Here is an 11,911-nt window from a genome sequence, read left to right as displayed (position 1 = left end):
CGTCCTGTGTCGTGCTCGGTTCACCGCGCCGCCTCGTCGGCTTAGGTGCGCCCGCGCTTGTCGTCCGCGGTGGTGGCCGCACCTGCTGCCGCTGGAGACCGCACACCTGTGCTACGCCGCCCTAGGCTCATCCGCGCCACCTCGCTCGTGGCAGCTGCCCTGCCACTCGCTTAGGCCTTGTCTGGATGTGCAGCTTGATTTACATGAATCCACGTGTGTTGGGTGGATTAAAGTAGAACTTAAATTAAATTCCATTCCAACCTAACTAAACACATGTGGATTGAGGTGAATTCAATAATATCCAAACAAGGCCTTAACGGGTTGAGCTCAACAAGTTTCGTGAATTTTCGATTCGGGCAGAGGCCCGAATTGTTTCAAACCGAACGGACTATATCACGAGTTGGTTAGATTGGACGGTTAGCGTGTTAACGGGTGATGTGGCCCTATCGGATGCCCGCTCTTTGTGTAGGATTCCTATTATAAAGATACTGGGATATTACACCGTAGACTATAGTCTTATGATATGATCACTTCAGCAAGGAGAGCTTTCGGGTCTTGTATTTTCTGTTATTGTAGCCTACTGGATCATCTGGAAGCATCGAAATGCTATCATCTTTGGCGGAGGAACAATATCTTAATTCAGCTCCATGGAAGATTTTGTTCAAGGAGGAGTTTTCCCGACTGATTCATCAGCAGGTAAAGCCCTTTAAGCCTAGGGCCTTATAATTTGAAATATTTTTTTCCTGGTATAAAAAAAATAGGTCGGAGACTCCTCTACTGGCTTCAATAAAAAACCACGGTGGGTGTCGTCAGGATTCTATCCCAAACAAGAATGAGAAGTTTAGGAGAGGAAGTGAACAAGAAAGCAAATGGACAAAAGTGATCTCTCCTCCTTGCTCTTGGGCTCTTTGTACAGAAAGAAGCAGAATACTCCGTTATTTCCAAATTATAAGACATTTTGGCTTTTTTATATTTATAGTTTTTGCAATTCATACATTTTTTTTTTGTTGATGAGGCAGAAAATTACGTTGGCCGGGTGGCTAGCTTAAGAAGGTCCATGCCTAACAAACCTACATGTGATCCTTGCCTTTCAGGATGTATGCAAACTTGCAAAAACTATTGAAATCTTGCAAAATCGATGAAATAAAGACGGACATGCCTAATTTACGGCCAGCCGCACGGCCGCCTCGCGTTCTTCCTCCTCGCCGCTAACACCTATGGCCGCCGACATCGGATCTGCCCGATGCCACGTCATCCATGGCTGCCGACGCCGGATCTGCCCGAAGCTCCACTATCTGCCAACCACGCCTGCCGCGGGTGGTAGGGTCTCACCGGAGCTCCGCGGCCCGTGGGCACGGCCGCAGTGCTCCGGCGACACCCTACCGCCTGCGGCGACCTCCTCCTTCCCATCCCCCTCCCGTCGCCGCCATGGCCATGGGCGCCCTCGCCCCTACCTGGCCCGGCCACCTCCACCACCGCCAGGACCCTAAAGCCGCCCTCCCACCGTCTGGACGCCCTGCCTCCCCCGAACCCCTTCTCTTCTGAGTCCACTGGAGTTAGGAAGAAGAGAGGGGCCCGTCGGGACCCTAACTCGGGAGTGCTTGAACGCGAGAGGAGGAGGACACACCTCGCCGCCGCTGAACCTGCCGCCGGAGTTGGGGAAGATGCGTGAGGTGGAAGACGACCTAGCCGGCGCGGGCGTGGGGAGGGAGATAGGGCAGGTGGCCATGCGATGCGCCGAAAAAAGGCCGCGCGGTATGAAGTCTTTGCCAATAAAGACACAGATCTAATTAATGTCTAGTCCAAGGACGAAATAAAACTTACCATCACATATACAGCAACTATAGAGCCCGTACGTGCAGGAGCACGACTGCACGAGTTTATGGGGGTTGTACAAATTAAATAGACAGTAGAAGGGATGTGCTATCCTTTGTAGTGAAGACTTGGCATAATCCAGGTGGGAAGGGGCCAATTCAACCATGGGCAAGGAGTTTGGACTTGGTGAAAGCTGCCATCACCCACATTGTAGATACCAATGTCCCTAGGGCACTGCGGCGAGTAGAGTGCATAATGCTCCTCATTGTCCGTGTAGTAGACGTGGTTGGGCAATACGCCTGGACAGTCCGTTGCAGCGAGAGCGAAGGAGTAGTTGCACCCCACGAACAGGGCGTGATCGCCCAGGTTCTTGATCTCAACCAGCGTCTGCGCGGCCAGATCCACCTGATAAACCGTGATCGATTCTGTCCGCCACGCAGATTCTTGTGCCACCGCAGCTGGCGTCACAGGCTCAGTGGCGCCCATCCTCCTCCACACCTGAAGCCAGCCGCCGGCGCCGCGTAGCCATGGCGCGTGGACGAGGTAGTTGGTCGCTGTCCTCCCGCCCTGGACCTGAGAACGGAGCACGACCTCCCTCTCGAGCGCCGGCCGGCCGAGGAGGTCGAACGCGTGGATCGCGCCGTCGTGGCGCATCGCGTAGAGCGTCCTGCCGTCACCGTCGAAGGCGCAGTCGCAGTACTGGGTGTTCTCCGTCGGAGGCCGTATCCACGTCCAGTGCGCGTCTCCCGGCCTCGCGAAGCACAGCTGGTAATCTGGCCAGTAGAGACGAGCACGACGACGCAGTCGCCGTCCGATGGGTCCGACGAGATGATCGCCCTGACGTAGAGGTAGTCGAGGAGCTCACGCGCGTCCAGCGTCGTGGCCGCGTTGGCGGGATCGTACACCCACAGCGACGAGTCGTACTGGTACACCGTGTACGTGTCGGCGACGACGGCGCCGCCCTCGTCGTGCACGCGCCGCACCTGCTCGACGGTGGCCACCGAGGGGAGGGTGTCGATCCGCTGCCCGGTGACCGGGTTCACGAGGTGAGGCTCCGCGTGGTCGTCCACCGTGACGAGCCAGCCGTGCGAGGCGCCCAGCCAGAAGCCCTCGCGGATGGAGGCGCCGGCGGCGAGCGGCACGGAGTAGGACCTGCCGTCCGTGACGCTGAAGAGCGTGGCGGAAGCGGCCGGTGGGTCGGACAGCGACGATGGGCCAGCGGCCGCCGCGTAGAGCAGGCAGGGCGTGCGGGGGCGCGACAACGCGCGGTGCTGGGCCTGGACGAACGACGACGCGGCGTTCCACCAGCGGCACACGGCGCCAGCGCGGCACAGGTCACGGATCGCGAGCCCCTTGAGGACCGTGACCAGGACGTCCACCGGCAGCTCCGACCAGCTGGCGGAGCCGCGCAAGTCATTGCTGCTTCTGCTTCCCATGGCGACGATTTGATCGAATCTTCCACGGCTCCGGCAGTTCTTTCGGATTTTGGAAGCGATCGCGTAAGTGCATCACGTTTTAACACGTCAGGATCGCTGGGTCAGATCGAGCTGTTGTTGTGGCTGCTGCTCGGACGGATTGGACGGGCCGAAATTACTCGAATCATACTATTTTACTACTCCAAAGTTGGGCCTACAACACTAGGCCTAGTTATCTCGTTATCTCATGGTGACAAAAGCCGAAAGTGGGTTGTCAAGCCAGAGAGCCTTTTGGGCCTAAAACCGGCCTACGCGAAGCCTAGGCTGACAAGATGCATGCGGGCTGCTAATAGTGCTCCTAGTGAGTAATTTCCAGCTCCGAACAAAATAGTTAAAGTTGAACTCCACAATTCCTTCCTTCGCTTTAACAGCTTCACCCATCAAAGTTGAAATCATCAAAAGGCAACAAATGAATAGGAACAAACAAGCAGAGTCATGGAGAATTGAAGGGCCTACGCCCTACTCAAAGGGTGAAAAAAAGTCGGCTTCTTTTTCAGCCCGTGAAAACAAAAGCTAAACAACAGCAGTAGCACTTTTTCCATATATGATGAAAAGATGGCAGTTCCAACGCCACGAAATTCCGTCGAAATCAGGCTTCGATTCCTTCCTTTTTAAACATCTCGAAATTCTCTCGAGGACCAGATGGAATTTGGCCCAGTATGGTAAATGGTGTGACCACCTTTGCTGCGCGAATTCAGCGCAATCAAGTCCATATGCATGCATGTACATCCAGTAAGCAGGCAGGACCAAAGTACAGGGGGAGGTACAACGGCGCATGGTCAGGTCGACGCACACGCCATGTGCCGGGCCAAATGATTCAGTGTGCCTCTGCAGTCTGCACGCGGCCGGCCGGTAAGCGAGAGCGAGAGCCCCTCATCAGTCATCACCGGCCGTACGTACTCGCAGCGGCAGCCGCGACATACCATCATTGATGCTTCTCTGGATGCACCCTCTTATAAATTAAAACTAATTAATTATACGCCTATCCCTACATGAGATGGGAAAACCAAAAATATGTGTGGCACACATGTGCTGGCTAGGTTGCTTGTAGTGGATTAACGGTGGCCGACTCTGCTTAGGAGGGGGCTAGCTAATTCGGTGCGGTACAATGTCAGAAGACGGTGCTTGTGGCAACAACAATAATGTGTCAGCAAAGAGCTTGTAATGGCGTAGCGCCCGGAATATATAGCCGGGGCTACTTTGGTGCGGGTCTTCGTTCATCGAGAGAAGGCGCAAGTGAATGGTTTGCCGGCATGCTCTTACAATGGTGATCATGTGCATAGTGTCTCCAGAGGCTTCTGGTGTGTGCTGGTGGTGTAGTTGATTCAGATTTTGGTGGCGGCTTATTAGAAAAGCGAAGAGATCATCTTGAGGTTGTACGACGGCTTTGCACACGCATTGAGCGTGGAGCGGTGTCTACCGGCGGATGTGGAGAGGCCCTATGCACAGTGTTTTCGTGGTGGTGTCTATGACACAGCATTGGATTGATGAGTCAGGATTTAGCGGAATACTTTGGTGGATTGAATTGTACAGTGTTGCAGCAACATTACAACGATATAGGTCCTATATGGTTTTTTTTCGCGACCATGCTTGGCATGTATATCATTAAGTAGGAAAAGGAGTTGTTACAAAGGTAAACGCCGGTTGACCTAGGACGCGAGTGACACTCTATGGACAAACAGAGTTAACCATGCAACTAGCAGCGGCGCAACTAAACTGATATTACATAAAAGAAAATTTTGCGATGATTTGGGCAGTCGAGGATCAACCACTATATGTGGTCGCCCATAGCGCGGCGAGGTGGCAGTACCCCGCCTGAGACCAGCGATCCGCTTCCTCCTCAACAGTGATAGCAACCGCGGCGCTCCTTCCAGAGACACCACACTCCAAGGATTATGAGAGAGTCGAAACCTTTGCGACGCGCCGTCCCTGAGCTAGTGTCGGCTCTGCAGCCACCAATCAAGAAATGATGTCCTAGGCTATGGCGTGAGATGATCAAAGTCGATGGGTGCAAGCACCCTGTACCACACTTCTCTAGCGAACACACAACCTCCCACCAGGTGCTGCGCCGTTTCCTGCTCCTGGTCACAGAGAGCCCATACATCATCATCCTGCAGTCTGCGACGCTTCCTTCTCATCGCTATCCAAAGTCGATTGTGCAACAGGAACCAAAAAAAGAACTTGCACTTGGGCGGAGCCCGAGCTTTCCATAGCTCCTTTGCGCCTCTAAGGGATGTCATTCCAATGAAGAAGGCTCTGTATGCATAGGAAGCAGAGTATGTCCCGTCTACAGTCCAGCGCCAGATGAACCTGTTGCTTGTAAGGTCGTCAAGATCCACCCCGACGACCTTTTCCCATGCGACGACATAGTCATAGAGGACTTCGGCAGTGTGTGGCCCTTGGATGTCACGGACCCAGCTTCTGTTGGTGATAGCTTCTCGCACTGATTTCTGACGGCATCGTCAACCAATGGCGGCGAACAAGTGAGGAGCAAAGAGACAAATCGGCCTGTCAGAAAGCCACGAGTCGGTCTAAAAGCATCTAGGCCCCTAGTTGAGTTTCGGTGATTAATGACAATATGTGATTATTGTGACTAACGTGTGTTTTGCAGAGGCAATTAAGTTAGGTCACGGTAATGGAGATCGATTGGGCAATCATGGTGGTCATGCCCCTACGATGGAAATCGTTTTGGTTTTCAAAGGATGGACGACAAGGTTAAGGATGGACTAGTTCTAAGTGTCGTTTGGAGTTGAAGAGACACTTAGAGTAGTTTAGGACTTTGTTTTTTCTTTGGCCGTACTATTAAGGGGGGTATGGACGGGTAGCTTGACCTAGGTGAGTCTAGTGAGTTAGGTGTGGTGCACACTTGCTAAATCTAGCACTAGGTAGCTCTAAAATAGCCCTCAGTTCCAATGGAGCAAACTTCATTCACGTATGATCGAGAGTTGGAAGTGAATGGAGGGTCAAATACTGACCGGACGCTGGCTCCGGTGTGACCGGACACTGGCTCAGGGTCCGGTCAGTTCATTTGACCAAGGTATTTTCGTCTAGTGCGACCGGACGCTGAGAGGTCAAGTGACCGGACGCTGAGGGCCAGCGTCCGGTCGACTCCAGTAAGGTTCCAGAGAGGGAAAATCACGACAGGACGTGTCCGGTCAGTGCTGACCGGACGCAGGCCAACATTCGGTCACACTGTAAACACTGGAGTTTGGGGTGAACTGACCGGCGCATCCGGTCAACATGACCGGAGCGTCCGGTCACCCCGCAGAGGCACATAACGGTTCGTTTTTCAGCCCATGTTATAAATACTTCCTCCATTCGTGTGTGGGGGTACTTTTGCTCATTCCAACAGCTGAGAAACACCTTTGAGAGTGCTAAGAAGAGCAAGGTCCTAGTGAGATGATTGAGATTTGAGAATCCCAGAGAGAGCCCTCATTAGTGAGATCAAGAGTAGCAAAGTGTGCATCCATCCTTCTCATTAGGCTTGTCGTGGTCAAGTGAGAGTTCGTGCTTGTTACTCTTGGTGATTGCCATCACCTAGACGGCTTGGTGGTGATTGGGAGCTTGGTGATTATCCGGCGGAGCTTGTGGATGACCCAACTCAAGTTGTGAGCGGTTGTGGGTGATTCACCGCGACGGAGTGTCGAAGAATCAACCCGTAGAGAGCACTTGATCCTTGCGCGGATCAAGGGGGAGCTACACCCTTGCGTGGGTGCTCCAACGAGGACTAGTGGGGAGTGGTGACTCTCCGATACCTCGGCAAAACATCGCCGTGTTCCTCCTTCTCTCTTTACTTTCAGCATTTACTTTGAGCAATTCAATTCGTGTCTTTTACATTCCTAGAATTATCATGCTAGAATAGGATTGGAACCTAGGGTGCTAAACTTTTGTGCGTTAGATCAATAGAAACATTTTCTAGGCACAAGGGGTTAATTGGGCTAACCGTAGAGTTTAATTATTGCAAAGAAATTTAGAATTAGCCTAATTCACCACCCCTCTTGGGCATCTTGATCCTTTCACGGTCCAAACCAAGTCGACTGCCCATCTCCAATGGCAACCGTGACGGATGACTAGAACATGCACTGGACCTCACGTTCCTTCCTCCCAAGAAGGCCGCACCAGCCCAGATCAGGCCAGACGCGACGCAGCCACTCCCAACACAGACGTAGGGCGAAGCCAATGAGTTTCAGGTCCGGGACGCCTAACCCTCCATAGCACGTGAGTGCATTCACAGTCCGCCAGGCGACCCTGCACTTCCCCCTGCTACGGCTTCTGTTCCAGCCCAAAGAAATGCCCGGCGCCGCTTGTCAAGCTACCTTAGCGCCCGATCCTATATGGTGGAGGCCTTCTTTGTGTGGTGCCGTCCACTTCTTTCACGGTTTCTGAAGATGCGAAGCCACGACTGGAGTTTTCGACGATCACATGTGCGTGATCTTAGGATGACAACGAATTAGGGTCACATTGGTGGATAGCCCTACATGGCAACGGCTAGTCAAGTGCTCGTTGGTTTCTTGGCAATAATAAAGGAGGCTTGCAATGCAGTGGCTGGCAGTTGCTACCAATATTGTGGTGTTGTTTGAGTTGCGGAGGCTGTGGTGATCATGTTGTGCACTGTGTGTTTGTTGTTTGCCGGCCGCTTATAGAGTTTTTGTTATCAATTGCATTTGTTCTGTTTCTTTTCTTTTTTTTCCTTTTCCTTTTCTTTTTCCTTGTAGATTGCCTCCTAGTACAAACTGATTGTATTTCCTGCAATATGATCAATAGAAACTGGTATGGTTAGTGTCGATGAGAGAGAGAGAGAGAGAGAGAGAGAGAGAGAGAGAGAGATTTCTCTTTTTTCTCAGAAAAAGGTGAAAAAGCATGATTGCAATTGCTATGGACTTTTGATTGCGACTATGTAAAAGGAGACAAATTAAAGAAGTCAGAGATACATACTTGATCCTTGCAGAAAAAAAGACCAAAAGGTTCGAAAATATGTATAAAATATGGGAAATACCTTTGCTATTATCCAAGACACAAAATAGCCAACTGCTTTTGGAGTCTAGTGGGGAACATGCATGCATGCACGTACACGCCCACTACATAGCTGCTAAGCGTCAAATCATATCGTCTTTGTGGCCAAACAGGAAAAAATTCGAATAATTTCCCTCGAATGTTGATGCGTCAGGAAACGAACAAGAGGAACCATCTCCTTGTCATGTACGAACATTGTATAATACTACTGCAATCATGTATGTACGAACGTTGTATAATTCTATTGCAATTATATATGTGCTTTATTTAAGTAGGATGCCTGACGTACACTCGTCTCCTTATTCTTCACAGAGATGCGAGAGTTGGGTTCCTACTTGTTCCTCCAATTTTGAGATTGGGCAGTAGTACTCTTGAAAATCGTGACGTTTTCCCATGAAAAAATTGTTATTATTATTGTATCGTACGTGATAAAGGTTAGATATGGGGCGCAACTTAGATTGTTGCCGAAATAATTTATTACTTACTCCCTTCGTTCTAAATTATAAGTCGCTTTAATTTTTTTTTACATCTATTTTGTTATGTATCTAGATATAATAATAAGTCTAAATATATAGCAAAATGGATGAACCAAAAAAATCAAAGCGATTTATAATTTGGAACGGAAGGAGTAAATAATTAATTTGCTTTGGTAGTGCGTGCGTAAATGAAAAGGGTACGCATGTTAATTTCACTTTGTGCCAACTCGATCGATCTCATGTCCATCCAAATGTTTTCATCATTTATACTTTCCAGAGTACGGTGATATAAATATATATTACGGGTTCATCTATCTATGTTAGTAATGCCTTTATTAAAATATATGTAATATCAAGACCTAGGAACTAATTAAATTAACATCATTAGATCAATTATGAGTTAAATTTTCACAATACTAATTTTCATCGTTAGATGTTAATTTTTTTCTACATATTTAATCGAATTTAATGTAGTTTCACTTAGGACAATCCTATAACTAGCTATATTTGAGGACAAAAAACAGTATGGTATATCTGGTTGAATTTAAACCTAAACACCTTTTTAAGACATCACTTATTTCCCAGAAGAACAACACTTGTTAAATGGAGTAGTAATATAGTTCTTTCTTCGTTTTGGTTGAAGTAAAATTCACCAAACGGAAAGTAATCCAATTTGATTTGTGTCCTGAACTTTTTGTGTGTATACGCAAGTGTTTAAAACCGGAGGGAGTAGTCAGAAAACCTCATGAGAGTGACAAGCCACCATGTTTACTATTCCAGGCTTGATTAAGTAAGAAATGCAAGGATTGCAAGCTCGACTTTAAAGAGGCTTATAAAATAAGCATGGTATTTGATTTAAATTGCACGTATACTCCTTTCAAAAAACAATTTATAAGGAAACAAATTGCTACAGCTATCCTATAAAAAGGCAAAATATTGCTTTCTCAGAATTATCTAGCCAGATTCTCCAGCTAGGGCCAGCAGGCTTTTCCAGGATCAGGCAGAGGCAGCAGCAGGTCTAGTATACACACTCGTACAGTTACTTGATTGATCCCTGCTGCGCTTTGTTCTTTGTCCATTGAGGCGCAGAGGGAACTTTAAATATTCAGGAAATTGTACGTGAACTTTAAATATTCAGGAAATTCTGTTCTTACTTGATTGATCCTCGACCTCAATGGAGCGGCCTGTGCCCTGTGCCTGCAACTGCAAGCCTGCTCAGATCTGAGTAGTGCCGTGCCTCCTGCTCAACTGCCTTTTTCTCCAGATCTGTTGTGCCCTCTGAATTCGTTCAGCTCTTGCATGCATGAAGTCACCCATCTCTGGTTAGGTTTGGTACCATCCAAAAGGACTGCAGCAAGCGGACACGATTTGGAAGCTCTCGTCGTCAGGAGTCAGCAGGACCCTCTTCGATCAGTTTTTCTTCCCAAGCAGAGAAAAAAAGGGACAGAGATTTATGCTAACCACGCTTAATTAACGCCAGCTCCAAGATTCAGTTACCAGAAATTAACTGGAATTTGCAAAGGAATTAAAACAGAAAATGTATGCAGACGACACGCCAGATCACACATGCATGAGAAAATTTATTTACGCCGGCCGTTTGGCAACGGCAGACGGCCAGAGCAATAATATCCATTTGCAGTTGCAGGCAGCGAATTTGATGCAGTGAATTCCCAGGAATTATGGCCTTTATACCCTCGACGCGCAAAGACAAGCATGCGCAGCCAACAATGTGGTATTTACAATTCGATTATTCAGAATTTCAGATTCAGACTCGATTCATCTGAGAAGCGCACTCACTGCACACACACTCACTCGGTAACCTCTGCTGAAATGTTGGCGCGTGGCGATTGTACTGGCCGGCCGGCCGGCCTTCGTGTCTTCTGTCCTGTCAGGAAGCTTGAATTTGTCCTCCATCGATCGCACTTGCAGGCTTGCAGCAAATGGCCAATGGCGCGCCGCCGCATGGATCAGTACTGGTGGATGAAGAAGAAGATCGAAAGCATGGCGCGTGGTGACATGGCATGCATCCTGTCGTGTCCGATGACTCCGTCCGACGAGCCGGCGGCGTGGCTCTTCATCAGCCCACGACGTGCAGGCGGATCTTCTTGGCGGCCCTGGGCGGCGGCGACCTGTCCGCGGGGCCCCGCGGCACGAACACGGTGGAGAGGTCGTGCGGCACGGGGAAGAAGGCGCGCTGCAGGCCCGAGCGGGTGCAGCACCGCTTCCTCTTGTTGTCGGGCGGCGGCGGCGCCGGCCTCGCCGGCTTCCGCGGCGCCGGAGGGCACACCGTGGCCGGCCGCAGCAGGCACGGCGACGACGTCGGCGTCACGCAGGCGGCGAGGGCGGCGGCGGCGGGGGCGGCGTCGATGTCCAGGCCGCCGCCGCCCGCCAGACCCAGGCGCGGCAGCAGGGAGCTCTTCGCCGTCGGCGTGACGCAGCCAGTGTCGGCGGCGTCCGGGCCGTCGGCGTCGTCGCCCGCCGGCCGAGCCGCCGTCGTCGCTGCGGCGCCCGCCGCGGTCTGGATCGGCCGGAGCACCGCCAATTCAGAGAGGTCGAGCTCGACGCCCATCGATCGGATGGATAGTCTAGCACTGATATGGAGAGGCTGAGACGCCTGCAAGGAACTAGCTAGCTAGCTAGCGCCAAGAACTTGCTAGGTCAAGAAAGATCTGCAGTGCAGGGTCGTCGTCGTGTGAATTGTGATGAACAGAAGAGCAGCTAGCTCGCAAGCAGTGTGCTCTTTTGTAGCGGCGGTGCAAAGGAGGAGGAGGAGGCCGGCAGGCGTGATGGCGAGGAGATGGAGGTGATGATGGTGGCAATGGGGAGAGAGATGAGCAAGCTAAAGGAGAGTGAGAAGGCAACCGAATTATATGCAGGCAGGTAGCCGCAAAACAAAAGCCTGCATGTTAAATAGTCATTAATTAGAGAGAGAGAGAGAGAGAGAGGGCAAGGGTGGTGCAAATGATTGTGGGGGGAATGAGAGAGAGGTAGCGGTGAAACTTTTATTTGGATCGAGTAGATCGCACTTTCTTCCATCTCTCTCACTCACTCACTGTGCACCAGAAAAATATATGGTGTTTAATTAATACGGACGAGATGCCATGGATCAGCGGCGCCAGAGCATGCAGAGGC

The 11,911-nt window shown here is 50.6% G+C and overlaps 1 protein-coding gene and 1 pseudogene across 1 annotated transcript; both read right to left on the bottom strand.

Moving 5' to 3' along the window:
• Nucleotides 1-1,923: 1,923 nt before the first annotated feature.
• On the bottom strand, nt 1,924-3,251 carry LOC136524339 (putative F-box protein At4g17565; annotated as a pseudogene).
• Nucleotides 3,252-10,375: 7,124 nt separating this feature from the next.
• Nucleotides 10,376-11,640, bottom strand: LOC136522813 (uncharacterized). Its single transcript, XM_066516615.1, has one exon. It carries the CDS (start codon nt 11,346-11,348, stop codon nt 10,857-10,859), a length of 492 nt encoding a protein of 163 aa, XP_066372712.1. The 5' UTR covers nt 11,349-11,640; the 3' UTR covers nt 10,376-10,856.
• Nucleotides 11,641-11,911: the final 271 nt, after the last annotated feature.

The sequence above is a fragment of the Miscanthus floridulus genome, chromosome 18 (assembly GCF_019320115.1).
Source record: "Miscanthus floridulus cultivar M001 chromosome 18, ASM1932011v1, whole genome shotgun sequence".
Taxonomy (NCBI): domain Eukaryota; kingdom Viridiplantae; phylum Streptophyta; class Magnoliopsida; order Poales; family Poaceae; genus Miscanthus; species Miscanthus floridulus.
The sequence above is the reverse complement of the archived record's forward strand: the minus strand, read 5'-3'. Positions and strand labels throughout refer to the sequence as shown.